Here is a 19,138-nt window from a genome sequence, read left to right on the forward strand (position 1 = left end):
CTCCAGCCTTCTCTTTTTATTAAATCTTGTCAAGTCATGTTTATTAGTACAGCCCTTAATCACAAAAGTCTTAAAGGCCGCACAAACCAACATTACACCATCCCCCGATCTAAAAACCTACATGAAGGCAAGAAACAACTCGAAAATCTCAGCTTGAGGCTAATGAAGAAACTTTGAAAAGGGACCGCACATGAGTGAATCCCCCTTTCAGAATTACCAGACGGCAATGAATGTTGCAAAAGCATTAGAATGTCCTGTTGATAGGTTCCTGTCCTTTGACCAATTCAGCAGGTTCTAGATCATAGATCTCCAACGTGAGTGCCCGCTGAAGACCGCTCAGGTCCCCGCAGACCGGTTCTAAAAATAGCTTACCAGTGCTAGGTCATCGTGTTTATCTAAGTCTATCCAACCCTCCTTCTAATAATTAACCAGATAATAACATAGTAACAGCATGACAATAACAAGTTGTGTTATTTAGATGTATATCAAACTGGCTGGCTTTTGCGCTATTCTGTAACAAAATATAGCCCTCAGCTTGAAAATGGTTGAGGACCCCTCTTTCAGATGATGGCGTACATCATGTCCAAGTGCTGGTATGATGGCTCGAAATACATGCACCCCCACAACTACCAGGCTCATCCTTCTCCCTCAAGGCTAAGACGACAAAAGTATTAGGTTAACATTGCACATAAGCTGTTGAATATGAGTGTATCTTAAGCCTAGTTTTAAACACTTGCACTGGGGTTTCAGATCAAATTTCAGAGGGCAGAGCGTTCCACAGCACCAGGCCCCGAATAGAGAACGCTCTTGAACCTATGAAGATCTTCTTGGTGTCCGGGATCACTAGTAGACCAGCATTTTCCGAACGAAGGCTCCTAGCAGGAGCATGGGGTGAAATTAAATCAGTAAAATATGAGGGAGCAAGTCCATGCCTTAAAATCACATCTTAAACTGATAGGGAGCCAGTGCATGTCAGCTTAAATTGGCGTAATGTGATCAAACCTTTATGTCTTAGTTCAAAGCTTCGCTGTTGCATTTTGTACCAGCTGCAGGCTTTTGATGCTAGACTTTGGCAAACCGGAGAGTAGTACATTACAGTAATCGAGACGGGGGGTAACAAACGCATGAATTATAATTGCTTCAAGGTTACAAAACCAGATTTGCCCTAAAGGGTGTGGAAATAGAAGAACTGCATGTTTGGCTGATACCGACAATTATATCAAAACCACAGAGCGCAATAACAGTCTAACCAAGGAAACAGGCAGCCTATGAAATCTCGTTTGCATTTGTCCAACATTAAAAACAGGCTAAACTCATCACTGTGGTTTGGGTCTCAGCAGAGAAATGAACGACTTGTGTTGATCCGACAGGTTCGGCGTGGACTGCCGGACGGTGGAATCGAGCGCTGACACGATGGTCCCGGCCTACAGCGAGAGCCACCGCCACTGCATCTTTCAGTCTGACCTGCTGCTCTTTAGCTGTGCTGGCGCTCACCAATCTCTCAAGCGTGTTTGCCCCTGCCGTGACTACATGAAGGGCCAGGTGGCGCTCTGCAAAAGCTGCCTATAGCAGCAGCAGCAGTTTCAGAAAAGGACAAGCTGCTTCGTCTGGTGGAAGCCGACCCACCTCCTCTGAGAATAAGACACGCTGTTTGTGTGTTCATCATATTTATTTGTTTGTCGACTGCTTAAAGAGAAGCACCTCTGCAGGAATGAACCGATGAGGTTGCAATTTTACTTGAATCAACAAAGGGAGTCATCTTGGACTGTTGAAAAACTTTAGCACATATCAGTGTGGCGTCCTATCTTTCTTCAAATTCAGCAGAAATGCAAGTGAGCTGACTTAACCCGTTCTTGCCACCTTCTTCCCCTTTCCCTTCCTTATCCGAGGTAAGATCAGGCTAAAAAAATCCAGCCCGAGCCGACGGGTATCAAAGCCGAACCTGACCAATTAACTTGACTTGCTGGACTAAGCCCAAAGTAAACATATCATTTCAAATTTTATTTTTGAAGACTCGGAAGGAGAAGGTGATTAATGATAAATAAAAGCCTGTCTTTTGTAAAAACATTTAAGTCAAACAAGACTGTATGAACAGTCACATCTTTTATTTTTCTGTGTCTGCAAGGGTTACATTAACCGACAACTTTCCATTGACAGGAACATTTTAAGCGCCTACGTCACTTAGACAGGTTCAAAATGTGGCCATAGACCACAGTAGCAGTACGTCCTGAAGAATCTAGCGAGGCAATCTGAGAGAGACAGGTAGACTAAGAAGAACAATGACAGGTGGATAAGACAAATTTTCCTTTTTTGATATTTTTCAAGGAATTAGTTTTTTTGTTTTTATAAACCTTTTTTTTTTTTTTTTAATACGTCAGCGAAAATGAAGGCCAGCCCAACGCCAACATAAAAATTGACATTTTAGACCCGGCCCACCCCAAAATCACGGTCATGCTTTGACTCGAGCTTGAGATCTTACCTCTGATCTGAATTTCTTGTTTCTTTAAGTAGGTTTACACTGGACTGAATATGCTCCCTAAACACACAAACAAAACAGATTGCTAGTTTTACACTGTCACACACTTCAAAAGTGAACGATAGTATAGAGATCTACATTTTTATCCTGGAGGTAAAATCATTTTTTAAAATGTCTTTTGCAGTTATTTTGCCATGGAAATTGTTTTCCTTTTATAAATTGCACACTTTAATTTATACTATGTAAAATTGTCAAGCTGAGTAAAGGTGTATGCTGAATAGGCTGACTGTAGAGGAATTGTCTTGCACATTGTATTTAGTCAGAGGAACACCAAGGTCGCTAGCTAAAACTGCTATGGTGTATCCATGTGGCAGGATTATGATTATTGTCATTTTTATATGTTTTCCCTTCTTGCCGCTTATCCTGTTCTGGTTCACACGGAAGCTAGAATTTATCTTGAAGGATTTAGGACATGGTATGCCATGGGCGGATTTGTACCTCATCATGATGACACATAACTAATAGATTAGCGAGATGATGCCTTCCTGGGAAGGCTTACGAGAGAAACAAAATGAATAATGTCACACTGAGAGACATGAAACGTGTTATGATTTCTGGTGGACCCAAACACAGAGAAACCGGAACCATGGCAAGGTGCTCAAAAGGATGGTATTTAATGATTAAACAATCAACAAAGTAACAAAACAAATGGACAATGAAAAATTAACAAAATTGTATGAAGCAGAAAACCAGGATGACCCTGAGAACAGTATGATGGTGATAAAGATGGCAATAATTAACGATGACCCTACAAAGGAAGCTGTCAGTGCAGTACTTTTACACGGGCCCCTTATTAATGAGAGAGTCAGGTGTGGGGATTATACAGTCCCATCGTCCGTTGTTACCCTCTGGCACACAGTGGCGTGCTGGATCATGACATAACCTCCCACTCAAGGCCTGGATGCCAGACAGATTATAAAGGTAAACATATTTTTCTCCTCGCAGCCCAGGGCAGGGAGCAGAGGTGATCTGAGGCTTTTTTCCCAAGGAAGTTTCCCTTTAGGTCCTTTGATGATTGGCTTATCATCAATTATCCCCATCCATACTGCCATCACTGTTTTTCAGTTTCTTGCTGGTTAGTGAGGTTTGGTTTGTGTTTTCCTGTTTATATAGGTTGTTTGTTGACTATTTGTTACTTTTATTGATAATTTTGTTATTAAATACAATCTTTTTCTGAGCGCCTTGCCATGGTTCCTGCTTCCCTATGTTTGGGTCCACCTCAAATCAGAACAAAACGGAGACTTAACTTTGGCAACAAAACATACAAAATCGCTCATAAACGTGGTTTCAAAGAACAGGTAAAATGCCAAAGCATTTTTTATTAAAGTGCACTACGTTTATGCATAATTGTAACTAACTCTAAGGAACACTGTACATTTTTTTATGGGTTTTGAGTTTTTATTTATTTTGCAAACTGACTTTCATCTGTGTCTTTGCGCTTGAGCTTTGTTTTTTTATTTATGAGAGTGGTGTCATTAATTTATAGAAAAATATAAAGATGCAGTGGGAGTTTTTCTTTTTTTTTGGCCTGAACAGTAATAACAGGCTAAGTTCATAGATTCTAGGAAAGTAAAAACTCACTCTACATTTGCGATCAGTCTTCTTTGACGATAGAGGCAGATGAAAAACTTTCATTCCTCCCAGCTCTGGGAACAGCAAATGTGCCTCATGATACATTATACAGCTAGCATAGACAAGATCTCAAATAGCATGTATTAAGTCAGTGTTTCAAAGAGAATGATGTGCCTTTAGGATACTGTGCTAGGCTTTGTCACCTGGCCCCCGAAAAGTCCAAACATTCTCTGCACGCATCAGTCAGAATCTTGTGTTCTGATATCCTATTGTTGATATTATTTTTAAAGTTTTTTTAAATCTGAAATATAATTGGTGTATAGTTAACTTTCTTGTGTTTTGGAAGATTTGTGAAATCTTAATTTGCTCCAAGTGAGCTCCAGTGATCTGCACCAACCAACTAAATGAATTTCATGTTATGACAACAATCACCACGTTTTTCCAAAAGTAAGGTTAATTACTTAAACAGGGTTTGTATGGGGGATTGTAATCCTTGAAAGTGCTTGGATTTAAATGTGTTTTCGAGAATTGTAAATGCTTGAAATTGTTGGCATGTTTCTTAACAAGTCTGCTTCAAAATGACACCGACTTTGATCTCTGGTGGCTTCACTTTGCCGTTATTTTTTTATTCTTTTGTAGGTATTAACAGCAGCTAACAAGAGTAAATATCAACCCCTAAGGGTCATGCCCAAGAGGACAGGTACCTACACCCAAGCAGAACAACTATAATGTTTGTATTAGTGCAAGAATTACATATCAATTATGGTCCATGCCAAAAATTAAGGTAGCGTTTCCCATTGGTAAATTTTAACAGGAAGCACTTCCTGCACCTTAAAATGTAAGCTACATATTACTGTTCATTTTTACCCAACACCCATTTTGGAAGAGATTTGTCTCAAAAATATACAACTGTTGTTCAGATCCAAAAATGTATTTGCGTTTTACCGTAAAATTCTGACCCAGTACATTTTAAAGGAAAAACCATTATGTGCATACGTAAACCGCATCTGACTATAAGCTGCTTGTACCCACAATGTGACATGAGATATTCACAAAGACTGTAAAAAGAGTTTTAATTATATACATTACCTTAACGTTCCGACGGCCCACCGTTGGGTACAGTGTCACCAGTCACTGAAATGTGTCATGCAACATATCATTGGAAAGCATAAACTCTTTCAAAATATACTCATCAAAGAAACATGACCAGTCTGACACAAGACACTTGAAAACTATAAAGCCAACAAAACTCACCAGCAAGTCCCCTGGGCCGTCTTCAACTTTTCTGAATGTCCGCGAAGATGGCTTTGTTACATCAAGGACAATCCATCAACTCCAAACGTGTAAAATATTTACTCCAAAATCCGTTTGTTTCCCCTCATTATTTCAGTTTACAAATAAACACCTGTAAAATTATTCCCAATTTGGTAGTTAGCACTTCCCTTTCAATTGATACCTTTTCATAAGGGTCTGTTCATGCTAGTTTTATTCATGCACATATATTGCACGTGTCTCTCTGGCGCCCATTAGGAAAAAAAATGCATAAATCGGTCGCATCATTGCATAAGCCGCAGGGTTGAAAGCTTGGGGGGAAAGTGGCTTATAGTCCGAATTTTACGATACTCAAGATCATAAGTCTTAATAAATGCACGTGCAAGATTAAAAATCACATATGCAAATCACAGATATATTTGTGTCTCTGCAAAATACATAATTTACATCAAATTTCCTATTTTAATGGTACTGGAGAAATTGGTAATTGGGCTTGAAAAGTGCTAAAATGTGGCCATGAAAAAAGTGCACGAACCCTGTTAAAAGTAAATTTGATTGCATTGGTTTGCTTGTATTGACTAGAATAGATTTGTTGGTGCAGCAGCACAGGATGACATCAACCTTTACACTTTTCTAGTACTAGTGGAACAGCCTGCTCATTGCATATCTTTGCTCATTTTAGGGTCTCATCTGAGTTTATTGGTTGTATACACCGCAATGCGCTCTAGACTGATGTTACTGTTTGCCTTATACTTTTGGCCATACCTATCAACAAACTCATGTATATATGTCATTCTACATTTACCATTGTGGCTTAAATATACAATAGATTAAAGGCAGCATATGTTCATTTCATGTCACTGTTTTAGGATGACTTTTGCATTGGCCTTTCCATTCTAAAAGAACGGCGATGTACTTTCATTGAGGGAGCAGCAAATACAAATTTGAATGTTGCAAAGAGGTGAAGTGTGTATTGGTATGCTCAATGTTTCGTTTGTTTTTCGGACGGTGTCATGTTTCATTTCGGGTGGCAGTGCTTTCCATTGGCTGACCAGATAAAACATTTCGTGTATTCATAATTTTCAAGAGGGATATAATTTTATTTTTCAATAAACTGTTTTTCTTGTGAAAGGGGCTCTGACTGATTAATCATTTGACAGGTTGTCATACCAAAGTAACTTGAATCCACTCTACTAACATAGTCACAGAAGAACATGACATACTGGACACACAACTTTTCTTATTGATATATTTTGAAACCAAAATACACATTTGCACACATTTGATAAAAGTTCTTAAAGCTGATAAAATGAGATTAACAATCAGATGCCGTCACTGATACCACCAGAGGAATATAAGTATTTGAAAGCAGCAGGCTATTATGATAGGCCATTTGAGAAGTATATTATACTTGAGCTCAAATACTCTCACACTATGCACAACTACAGTTATACACGATGCACAAACACTACTCTCATACTATATTGCTATACTTGTGTATACTACTAGACTCTTGCACATACTATTACACTCTCATTCATTCTATTATACCCTCACATATACTATACTCTACTACCTTCCTCTATACTCATACACACACTGCTATACTTTCTCACATATACCACTATTTTTCCACATTTTTACCATACTTTCATACACACACTATGTTGTCTCACACATACTACCATACTCTCTCACATACCACTATACTGGGAGCAACTCTAGTTTGACATCAAACTGTACAACATGTGTACACAGTTAAGTATGTGTCGCCAAATTTACCTAAGGTACCCAAATTAAAACAACACTGAGAGGTGAGGTGATCATTAGACTAGGTGTGGAAAAAAACCATAGTAATCGTAATTTTAATTGTGTGTGAGAAAAAGACTAATCGTGTTAGTGAGTCTACAGTTTTAGGCGATTGTGGGAGTGGGAATTAAAGTAGTATGTGTACATAAGCATAGTAGTGTGTGTCTGAGAGTATAGTCGTATGTGTGAGAGAGTATATAATAGTGTATAAGAATAATATGTGTGAGGGAATATGGTAGTCGTTGTGCATGGGTATGACTGTGTCTGTGTGAGAGTATAATGTTATATGTGAGAGCAAATATGATTGACTTTTCAAACGGCCTCCCATAGGCCAATTCTGTTTACGGTTCTCATCTGGTGTGGTCTAATTCCCACTCAGTGCCGACTCCACGGCCTGCTATTCTGCCACCTACAAGGCAGAACTCTGAGGGGAGATTGATATGTGGCAATTTGGCAGAGCAGCTTGTGTATAGTCATCCAAGCATTTCGGGGAAAGTCCCATTATCAAGTAAGAGGGCCTTTTGATGAACCACGCCAAGGTACTTGATAAACACTACATTCTAGATCATTCTATTCCTGTTCAAAAAATGGAGTGAAGAGGATTTTGGTATCTGTAAACAGATACCAGAGAGTCTATGTCGGGAGGGTGGCTTGAAAGAGTTGTTGTCAATTTCAACACAATCCCTTCCTTTTTGCAGCCTGTCACTCCTTCACATTGCCTATACAGACGGCATAACTTTACTCGAAGCGCTCGTAGTTCCTGGTTTGTCTCACTCGTGGGATCATGTCCAGCAGCAGCCTGTAGGTAAATCAACAATGTCAGAATGTTTTTAAAAAGCTAGACAGGAACCATGCAAGACAAAAATCGTATACAGTACCGTAACTATACGTATTTTAGATAATTATACTAAAGAAAATTAATATATCATGAGTTTCTTTGGGTACACCATATATTTTAAGTCAAAATTCAACAAAAGCGCCAAACCCTCTCTCCAGACAAAAGTTTGTTCTTTGTTCACTCTGTGACATTTGATGATTTTATAAAAACTATGAAATAATAATAATGCCAGAGCCTGGGTCCCATATCAACAAATATACCACTAAAATATGTCTCTCCTGCAGTTACTTAACATCATTGAGGCTCGTTTTGATCATAAATAATGCTTCCAAAACAAGATGCAAGGAGTTATTTTGTAGAAATGTCACATTTATGCAAATGAGATGGATATAAATCTATCTCGGGGACTGCACTGTGTACAGAGACCCGCCCACCCCTACAGCTAACCTGTTGGTCGGCAGCCCGCGGCACCTAGTGCCACGTGTGCCTCTTTATATATCTTTATGTGTGCGTATATATATATATATATATATATATATATATATATATATATATATATATGTTATGGTTGTGTTTGGTTTTCTGTAATGTAACAAACATTCTAAACGGACATTGTAATATTTAGTGCCTCCTAGTGGTACAAAAAATATTTCATTTAGTAAAAAAAAAACTACTTTGATTTGAATACTAGGCAATAATACATGAACTGACATACCAATGTGAAATATCATTTAAAAAAAAATCATAGGTCGAGAAATTTGTATTTCTTTTACAGAGTGGAATCCATACTTAATTCGCCGCCATGTATATCTCCCGTGTTGTTGCTTGCTGTGGCACTGTTTTTTGTTTGCATTAGACAACAGTGCCATCCAGTCTTCAAATATTACAGAGTGGGGCTTGAACGTTATCCGATGCTTTAAAAATAGCAAATAATATTGAATGACTAACTTTTATTTAATCCGTTTTTGGTTTATATTGGGCTTTTTGCATCTCATCTCATATTTGTGTTTTTCTTTTCTTTTTGTTCTTTCACCATTTGCGGTCCGGTTGCCGACCACAGCGCTAATATTTGATGTTGTTTTTTTGTGCTAAGTAAAAAGCCACAAACAAACCGTGCAAGACCATCGACTCACTTGACTCCATAGGCAAAGATTATAAGGCCAATAAGGACACCTATTGTCCCATCGAGGTACCACACCATGGGCTCATGTTTAAACACCTCGGCACTGATTAGGATGGAGAAGCCCATGATGCCCCCCACCAGAGAGTTAAAGCCTGTGAAAAGGAGCAAGACTCTTGTTTAATTTTCCTGCGCAATGAACCCTTCAGGCCCCTTTGAGTGAATGTCGTACCGTCCGTGATGAGGGCCCGACTGGTGAGAACCTTTCCCAACATGAACTTGATGACAGCCAGGAAGATGCAGACAACGCCGCTGACTACCGAGACGCTGAAGAGGAAGTCGTCCTAGTTACAAAGGAAAAATGTTATGATGGCAATGGCAACCTTTATGGTTCTTATCTCTTAACTTTCCTCTTATCAAAGGTTCATTGACAAAACGTAAATTCTGGACTACGAGCCACAATTTTTGTGTTAAATTTTAAAAGCAACAGCCTTAAAGCCCCGGTGTTTAGTATTTGATCACTTATTTGCGCAGTATTGTCTAATACGAACGAAAACCAGTGCCAAGAGCACAGCGTAGCAACAAGGTGCTGGACAAACATGGCGACGACTTCTAGGTAGGGATTCCACTAAGTATTAAACACTGTCCCTTGACTTACAGTGCAGCTTATTCTTCTTTTTTTTTCGAGCCGGGATTTTTTTTTTTGCCTAGAAACATCCATCCATCCATCCATTATTTGCACTGCGTATCCTCAGTGGGGTCGCAAGGGTGCAGGAGCCCATCCCAGCTATCTTTGGGCAGAGGGCATGGGACACCCTGAACTGGTTGCCAGTGAGTTGCAGGGCACACAGAGACGGATAATTTACTCGCTCATTCACGCATAGGGACAATTTGGACAGGCCAATTAACCTAACATGTATGTGTTTTGGAATGTGGGAGGAAACCGGAATGCCCAGAGGAAACCCACTCAAGCACGGGGAGAACATGCAAATTCCGCACAGGAAGGCTGGTAGCTGGATTTGATCCCATGACCTCAGAACTGTGCCGTGGATTCCCTAACCACTCAGCCGCCGTGCTGCCCCCTGCCCAGACAGTAGACCAATTAAATGAATGGGTTGTTCAAAGAGGTCCAATTAAATTGTATGGTTAATCACCTCCATTATTGTATATCAGTCGCTTAGTACTCTCCCTCCAACATAGAAAATACTAGGAAAAAAGCATATGTTGCAGCCCATAAAATTGACAACGATGAATGTTGAGACGGTGAAGGTGCAAGCAGGAAGAACTATTAGTCATATAATACCTAACAGAAGCAAAACGGGGTTTGACGGTACCTTATTCAATATTGACCACATAGTCACGATTCTTTAACTTTTCAACCACAAATCAAGCCCTCAATATATACATTCGAACAGCAGTGGAAATTATCTTTTAAATATGCTTCTGTTCTCCTTCTGTATCATCAGAAGCATAGTCAGGTTGTTGGAGTTTCCTTTAATCCTTTAGGAATAATGAAAAGTGAACGCAGTTTGGTCAGTCACTGCGGAAATGACCTATGACAACAGCATCAAAACTTTGTATGTGTTGCAATCTGGTACTAGTTACCACAGTATGGTTGCCCTGGCGGTGTCATCTAGATATACAGGGCTTACATTTTACCCAACAGAGCCCTCATTTGAATTTTTTTTGGCTTAGTAGTTAATTTGTACTTGTTTTAGTGATCCCTCCAGTAGTCTTGATCTTGAACAGTCACCCTATCTGAAAACATGCGAGTAAAAATTTGCAGTGGGGGGCACAGCGCTCTTGGTGCTCTGCAGCCAAAGGTGTCAACGCTAAATTTCACAGATGGTTGGTGCTAAGCTTTACCCTGCGGCTTGAAATCCAGTGCAACTTGTACAAAGACAAAATGAATTTCGTTCTTAGATTTTAATCATGCATCTTTCAATCAGGTGCACTCTGTAGTCCAGAATTTGTGTCTGATTTTTATCCTGTGGTTGATCATACCTGTCATGTGTAAATTTGTTACTTTTGATAGCCTTGCAGACAAATTTGTAACGTTGTTCTTAAAAGGAGTTGCTGTTAAAGTTATTTGCAAAACAAGAGCGACATTTGTATGACGCAGGAGAAGTAAGATCCGGCCTAAAGAATTCAGCCCGACCTTACCCAAGTCGCTGGTGTACAAACCCAAACCCGCTAACTGTACCCAGATATCTTCTTTCTGTTCGCAGTTGGAACATGTAGGCAAACAAAGCTTGACCAATAGCTCATTCGAATTTAACACACTGACTCAACATTGGCTAGCGTTGGCACTTGGCCCAAGGGAGGCAGAAGAATACTCACTCAAAGAAAAAAGGAAAAACTGACAGTGGGATATAGAAAACGCGCAATAAATATAATATCTATATATAATATAATCATGCTTTGACATTTACGCATGACACCTAAAAGCCATTTGATGGAATTGGAAAAGCAAAATCCAAGAAGCGTTTCGAAGTGGGAATCGAATTTAGCTGAAGATTTTGGCACCCCGTGATCCAAAATACCGGCGTTCCACATGAAATCCATCCAAATTTCTCTTTTTTTTGTAAGCTATCGGTCTTCCCACCCGGAATTATTATTATTTAGTGTTAACCAATGGTGGGACTGTTGCATTATAGTAAGAATTTCTCCTCACAGCGATATTATCCCCTCCGTAGATACCCGCATATACGCCAAAATTACTATAAACTATAAAATAAAATACTGAAGTCAGGGTTTCTGCTTATATTGGCACATTGACGAATGTAAGATCACCAAGAGTGACTCAGTCAAAAATTTAGGTGTCACATTTGACCCCAACCTGTCCTTCCAAACACTTGGTAAGAATATTACTAGAACAGCTTTTTTCCATCTTTGCAACATTGCTAAAATTCACCCTATGCTGTTCCAGTCTGATGCTGAGATTATAATTCATGCGTTTGTTACCTCCCGTCTCGATTAATGTAATGCACTACTCTCCGGTCTCCCGAAGTCCAAAATCAGGAGCCTGCAGTTTGTACAAAATGCTGCAGCGAGGCTTTTTACTAAGACAAGACATTTTGATCACATTACCCCGACTTTAGCTAACCTGCATTGGCCCCCTGTTACCTTAAGATGTGACTTTAAGGCTCTGTTGGTAGTGTACAAAATCATGCATGGACTTGCTCCCTCATATCTTTCAGATTTAATTTTGCGCTATGTTCCGGTCTGGAGCCTTCACTCTGAAAAAGTTGGTCTACTAGTGATCCCAAGAGCCAAGAAGAGAACCGCAGGTTCAAGAGCGTTCTCCATTCGGGCCCCGATCTCGTAGAATGCTCTGCCCCCAGAGATTCGATCTGTAACCTCAGTGAAACTATTTAAAGCCAGGCTTAAAACACACTTGCATTCTATAGCTTATAATTGACCTATATTTCCTGTTGACGATATCTGTGTATTATTTGTTATTGCAACATCATTGCAGCCTGGCCATCCTGGAAGAGGGATTACCTGATGTGCGGTCTTTTCAAGGCTTTTTCATTTTCCTAATGTTGAGGTTTTGGAGTTTTTCCTTGTCGTCTTGTAGGTTTTAGATCAGGGGATGGTGTAATAATATTCTGTGGTTTGCAATAATCTCTTTTCTGTGCAGCCCTTTGAGACTCCTTGTGATTAAGGGCTATACAAATAAATATGACTTGACTTGACTTGACATATTTGGTTGTGTGTAACGAGTAGTGAAAGGTAGGCAGCGTTTAGGGAAGGGGTGTTTCATATACATGGACAACACACCAACAGGCAATCAATGGGACAAACGTGAGCACAGAAATTCTGTTAAAAGTGTGCTGAAATTTAGTCTTTTTATTTGTAAAATTATTTTAGCAATACATTATGCTCAGTTGAAATAAGAAAACATATTGAACAGTACCCAGAAATGAAAAAGGAGGCCAATGAGTAGTTCGAAGGCTAAAGACAAAATAGATAAAGAGTGTCTCGGCAAAGTGTTCGTGTGCAAGCTCTCAAGATTGCACAAGCCACAAGTTGGTGTACACGATTTCTCATATTTCTCTTAGTATGTGGCTATTTTAAGGGGTTTTAGGCGGCAGGCTTCTATGCAAGTACATATGGTAAGTTGTAACTTGATAATTACGTTCATCGCGAAGCATTACTTTTTGGTGTCAATAATCGGAGGGTTAACTGAATTACTTTTTAAGTGAAGTAACTAGTAAGTGTAACGAATTACCGTTTTTCAGCACGGTTTCTTTTAAAAAACTGCTGGTACCACGAACACACACATTTAAAAAGCCAAAGGTCCACAGTTAGTTTTTTTCATGACACAGAGGTAACTCCCGTGAATTAACAGAAGTCTTCTTCTTGGGACCCGCTCTAGAAATGTCGAACAAAGACGAGCAGTACTTGTTTCCGAGATTTAGCGCTTCTGTGCCAGATGCGAGGAATGAGCGGCCTCTATTTAAGTGTCCTCGATGTGATTCAAGCATTTAAATATTGAGCTGTGGAGTCAGCCGGAGCAGTATCTTTTGGATGGTTTAATTGGCTAACATTTCTGAAAGTGGGATTAAATATTTACCCTGCTGCCAAATTTGAAAGTGCTGCTTGTGTTGTTACACAGTATTGGGAATTTTTTTGTACCGTATTTTCCGCACTATAGGGCGCACCGGGTTATAGGGCGCACCCCCAAAAAATAGTTTTTGGTCCTATATCTTCCATACATAAGGCGCACCGGATTATAAGGTGCTACAATGGGAACGTCGACAAAACAGTCAGATAGTTCAGTCAAACTTATTACCCCCTTAACATTCCGAAAGCTTGTAAAGAAGCAAATACTGAAAAGTATTCAGTGATGTCATCAAAATTTGTGTACATGCTTCTACTGTTAAAGTGTATTATTAAGAATTTCCCTTCAGATTTAACAAAAGTATTATATTCATTTCCAGTATAATATTTGCAATTCTCTGAGCTGGCTGATAGGAATTTGTGGTCAGGATCGAAGTCATCTAATTTTGAATTTTTGGAGTCAGTGTGATCAACAATGCTCAGTTCCGGTAGATCATGGCGTAATATATTATGATGGATTTTTTTATTGTGATCTGTAATAAAGGTGTCCATATTGTCAGTCCAGGATGCCATTGTTACACTTCAGGCAAATCTGTCCAGCTCCTGCATTTCTCGGACCCAAAGTATTTTTGCTTCTTCTGGAGTGCCGTTTAACTTTATGTATACTCTACAGTTTGAAGTCCAAGTTCCTTGTATCTTGTTCGTTTTCCTCAAAAATCGAGCCTGTCTTGCAATGTCAGAGGTTTTTTTGCTTAAGTGTTCATTTAAATAAACATTTGTCCCTCTTAGTTTTTTTCCTTGCTTAAGGATTTCATGTTTCCGTTTTCTGTTGACAAATCTCACGATGGTCGCCTTACGTCGGTTCTCACCTCTTGTTAATTGATGGCATGCTTCTATGTCCTCAGCATTGATGGATATGCCTTTTTTGCTCATAAAAGCAATGACCTGTTGCTCAGCAGAATCTTCATCAGCATCCGTTGCAATATTTTTATTTGCCACAGCCTTGGCATAGGTCCGAAGTTTAATGTCCGGACCGGTGATAATAATGTCATTTATCCTGGTGTACTGTTCCAGATCTGCTACGCATCCTTCTAGCGCAATAATCCTCTTGTCTTTCTCCATGTTTTCGTTTTTTAGGTCTTTGATTTCAGCCATTAAACTATTAAAGATTGGGTCTTGTTGTTTAGAGACTATATCCATTTTGTCCATTAAAAAGCCGAGTGACTTTTTAATTTCCTCGAGTTCTTTATCTCTGCTCGGCATCTTGAAAACTTCACGCTTCTCTTACTGCACCGTCCGCTGATCGCCTCACCCGATCGCCCTCTGATTCTCAAGTTTTTATTTCGCCGGACTTACCGTATTTTCCGCACTATAAGGTGCACCTAAAAGCCTTTATTTTTTTCAAAAGCTGACCTTGCGCCTTATAATACAGTGCGCCTTATTTATGGATCAATATTAAATCGCAATGTTTTCCAACTAACTTGCACCCGCCGACTAGATTTTCCCCCGAACGCCAAGTAGTACGTGGTGTATGCTGGGACTTATTTACCGGCGTTTCATTGGCTAACCAATGTGTCAATCATCATTTGAATCGATCACTAATGGCTTAAGTTATTCGGAGGTCAAGGGGCGGATCCTTTTTATCATTTACAGGCTGGCATTGGCTTAAACGGCAAAACAAAGCCTGCAATTGGCCGAAAAAGATGTGTCAATCATCAGTTGAATCAATCACTATTGGCTAAAGTTATTTGGAGGTCAGGGGGCGGATCCTTTTTATCATTTACAGGCTGGCATTGGCTTAAACGGCAAAACAAAGCCTGCAATTGGCCGAAAAAGATTAATGTGTATAACACGTGGCTGACGGCATAGAGAAAGCATTTTTTTCTATTCTGTATTTGTAAATATTTTATTCTCCTGGATTTACTACCCTCACGGATATAAGAGGTCATTGGCTGCACATTATTATGAACACAACGACTTCGGTGAGCTACTCCGGGTTTTATATTGTCCCTGTATCTTGTTTCAGACTGAACTCGATGTTTCTGTGATAAGCGGTGCAGATAATGGATGGAATGGAGTGTCTTTTTTTAAATTAAACTCAATTCCAAGTGTTTATTGCAGACATGGGGACTTGAGACTTAGTGACTTGGACTCGAGTCGACTCGAGTCGCTGTTTTTATGACTTGTGACTTGACTTGGACTTGGCAATCTAAGACTCGGGACTTGACTTGTGACATGACTTGCCCAAGAAAAAAATACTTGGGACTTACTTGGGACTTGAAGGTGAAGACTTGAGACTTACTTGAGACTTGCACATGTGTGACTTGGTCCCATGTCTGGTTTATTGTCATATGCACAGTAAAGTTGCGAGCGAAAAAGAAAATAGAAACTAAGGAATGGTTGGAATTTCTTGAATCCCAAGACTTTAACCTTCCGAATGATGGAACGATGCATTTGAGTGACATAGTACGGACACCGCATCCGCACGTGTTCTCGACACGTATTTGCGTCTTTGCAAGCTTTGGGAATGTTAAGGGGGTAATAAGTTTGACTGAACAATCTGACTGTTTTGTCGACGTTCCCATTGTAGCGCCTTATAATCCGGTGCGTCTTATGTATGTCAAAAATAGGACCAAAAACTATTTTTTCGGGGTGCGCCCTATAACCCGGTGCGCCTTATAGTGCGGAAAATACGGTAGTTTCTCCGGCTTTTGGTCGCTTTACAAAGCAGCGCCGCCATGTTTTCCAGCGTCAACAATGGCCGATCTCGGAAAGCAGGCGAATCGGCCTCCTTCCTGCACTGGTTTTTGAAAGAAATCCGCCGAGTCAACGACAACGTCGAATCTGTGCTTTATTTTCTTTTCGAAAACCCACAGACGCAAAAATCGTGGCATTCAAGTGGCCATAGCACATTAGCGGCTACGCTAGCGTCAATCGCGGTGCGGTGCGTTCACGTGCAGTCAAGGAAGAAAGTCTTGGGATTCAAGAAATGCCAACCATTCTTTAGTTTCTATTTTCTTTTTCGCTCGCAACTTTACTGTGCATATGACAATAAACACCTGGAATTGAGTTTAATTTAAAAAAAGACCCATCACAGAAACATCGAGAAATAAGATACTGGGAAAATATATAGCCGGAGTAGCTCACTAGAGTCGTTGCGTTCAATAATAATGTGCAACCATGGTCCTCTTATATCCGTGAGTGTAGTAAATCCAGGAGAGTAAAATATTTACAAATACAGAATGGTAAAACATGTTTCCTCTATGCCGTAGACAACCAAACTTGCTATTCACATTCATCTTTTTCGGCCAATTGCAGGCTTTGTTTTGCCCCTTTAGCCTATGCGAGCCTGTAAATGATAAAAAGGATCCGCCCCCTTTACCTCCAAATGACCTTAGCCAATAGTGATCGATTCAAATGATGATTGACACATTGGCTGGGAAATGAAACGCCGGCATATGTATCCCAGCATACACCGCTGCTACGAGGAAAAATCTAGTCGGCGGCTGCTTGCCTTTGTTGCGAGACCTTGCGACTTAATATTGATCCATATATAAGGCGCACTGTATTATAAGGCGCATGGTCAGTTTTTGAAAAAAATAAAGGCTTTTAGATGCACCTTATAGTGAGGAAAATACGGTAATTATTTTTTCAGTAACGGGGTAATCTAACTCATTACTTTTTCCACCGTTACAACGCCGTTATCGTTACAAAAGATCAAAAGCGGTTTGTTACTTTGAAAAAAATCAGTTACGCTTTCTTCCGAGTTTGTTGCGTAACGATCATGTCATCATTTAAAATGGAGTCTTCTATATAGTAAGATAGCAATTCCAAATTTAGTATTTACTAATTTACCGAAAGAAAAGGCAAATGACGGCCGGTGCGGCAACCGGCTCATGTCGTTTGCGAGCGAAATGTCTTTTGGTAGTGGGAGCCGGCTACCCACCAATCGAGACCAGGTTCCTTTCAAGATGCTATTTTTCTTGTGATTGGCCAAAATGCCTTTTTTCAGGGATGCTGAGCTTTTGTTTTCTATAGTATCGCTTTTTTGGTAGATTTATAAATACTTGAATTTATGTTTTCTATATTTTTCTGTGTTAACGTTTAAGTGTTAATTTTGCTTTGTTAACCCCCCCACCCCTTTAAAGTATTCATAATAATGCATAATAAATGGTCATATATGGATTAAACAACAAAAACAACCTGAAGAGCCAATTGGGATTACAAAAAGCAGGGCTCATTTTAGCGGTTCAGTTCTCTAAAAAGAGTCAGAATTCCCATCTTTACAACGGATCATTAGAGTTGGATTTGATTTATTAAATTCACTTTATATTGTTTTCTGCTTATTGTTATTTTATTATATTGTTTACTGTTTGTATTTGCTGCACTTCAAGTGTAGGATAAATCTTTTGCTAGTGAGGTGCAATAAATATTACCAGATTTTATGACACAGCTACCTGTTTCTTCTCTTAATTTTTACCTCAGTCTCACAGCAAATCGTTTTTCTAGTCGCTATCTCAATTCTACAAATAACATTGATTCTATGTATCTAAAATGCTAAAAATGCTATCTAAAAATTCTCGCCCTATTATTTTCAAAGTAACGGGAGTAGTTATTTTTCCTGGTAACTAGTTAGTTTTACTATAGAGTAACTCAGGTACTAACTCAGTTACTCACTACTTCTTCCAGAAAGTAACTAAAACGTACTTTTTTAAAGTAACGTGCCCAACACTGGTGTTATAACATTTTCTTACCACTTCAGGCAGCAGCTTGGTGGCCAAGTCATGAACGGCTTTGCCCATAATGCACAAGGAAGACAAGATGAAAATCACACCCAGGATTACGCAGGCTCTAGGGCACAAAAGATGCACATTATTTGCAGCAGAATTGTACCTTCAATTGAAAACGTATTATTTGCTAAATCATACCTTCTTAAAGTTCATTTCTGCTACATTCATCAAAGCTAGGAACCTGGATGTCATTCTATTGACTAGTACATGGGTCTGCAACGTGGTGCCCGCGGCCACCTGCCCACTAACACCACTAGGGTAACCCACGAGCTGGTTCTGAAAATGTTTTAATATTGTGATTTTCTAGGAAGTTTGATCCTTAACTGGCGTGATGTTGAGTGGTTGACTAAGCCTAAATTAACCTTTAACTTCAACCTTGTAGTAACAGTAATAAAATAGTAATAATATGTTTTTAAGAACGGATTGTCAAACTGGTAGCCATTCGCGCCAAACAATAAAAAAGTAGCTCCAAAAAGTTTGGCAAACCACTGATCTAGTGCTACCGAAAACAAGTGCTACAAAGCACAAGGAAGAACACAAACTACAGACACTCAAACTGACCAAACTGAACCATGTTCTTCTCATTTCTTGTGACCAGCCTTTCACAAGGGTTTTGGGGGTACCTGTAGATAATA

At 39.6% G+C, this 19,138-nt stretch overlaps 2 protein-coding genes across 2 annotated transcripts in view; one reads left to right on the forward strand and one right to left on the reverse strand.

Moving 5' to 3' along the window:
• Nucleotides 1-6,511, forward strand: part of mgat5 (alpha-1,6-mannosylglycoprotein 6-beta-N-acetylglucosaminyltransferase) — a 69,287-nt gene extending 62,776 nt beyond the window's left edge. Inside the window, exon 17 of the mRNA XM_088331355.1 lies at nucleotides 1,371-6,511. Within this exon, the coding sequence (XP_088187481.1) occupies nucleotides 1,371-1,569 (199 nt within the window). The 3' untranslated portion in view covers nucleotides 1,570-6,511. The remainder of the gene's footprint in view (nucleotides 1-1,370) is intronic.
• A 59-nt stretch (nucleotides 6,512-6,570) lies between these two features.
• Nucleotides 6,571-19,138, reverse strand: part of LOC148369378 (transmembrane protein 163a) — a 32,948-nt gene continuing 20,380 nt past the window's right edge. The window contains exons 5-8 of the mRNA XM_088331356.1: nucleotides 18,468-18,564; nucleotides 9,380-9,491; nucleotides 9,161-9,302; nucleotides 6,571-7,988 (exon numbers count right to left, since the gene is read on the reverse strand). Coding sequence (XP_088187482.1) covers nucleotides 7,928-7,988; nucleotides 9,161-9,302; nucleotides 9,380-9,491; nucleotides 18,468-18,564 — 412 coding nt within the window. The 3' untranslated portion in view covers nucleotides 6,571-7,927. The remainder of the gene's footprint in view (nucleotides 7,989-9,160; nucleotides 9,303-9,379; nucleotides 9,492-18,467; nucleotides 18,565-19,138) is intronic.

The sequence above is a fragment of the Urocampus carinirostris genome, chromosome 3, assembly GCF_059441175.1.
Source record: "Urocampus carinirostris isolate Australia breed hairy pipefish chromosome 3, RoL_Ucar_1.0, whole genome shotgun sequence".
Taxonomy (NCBI): domain Eukaryota; kingdom Metazoa; phylum Chordata; class Actinopteri; order Syngnathiformes; family Syngnathidae; genus Urocampus; species Urocampus carinirostris.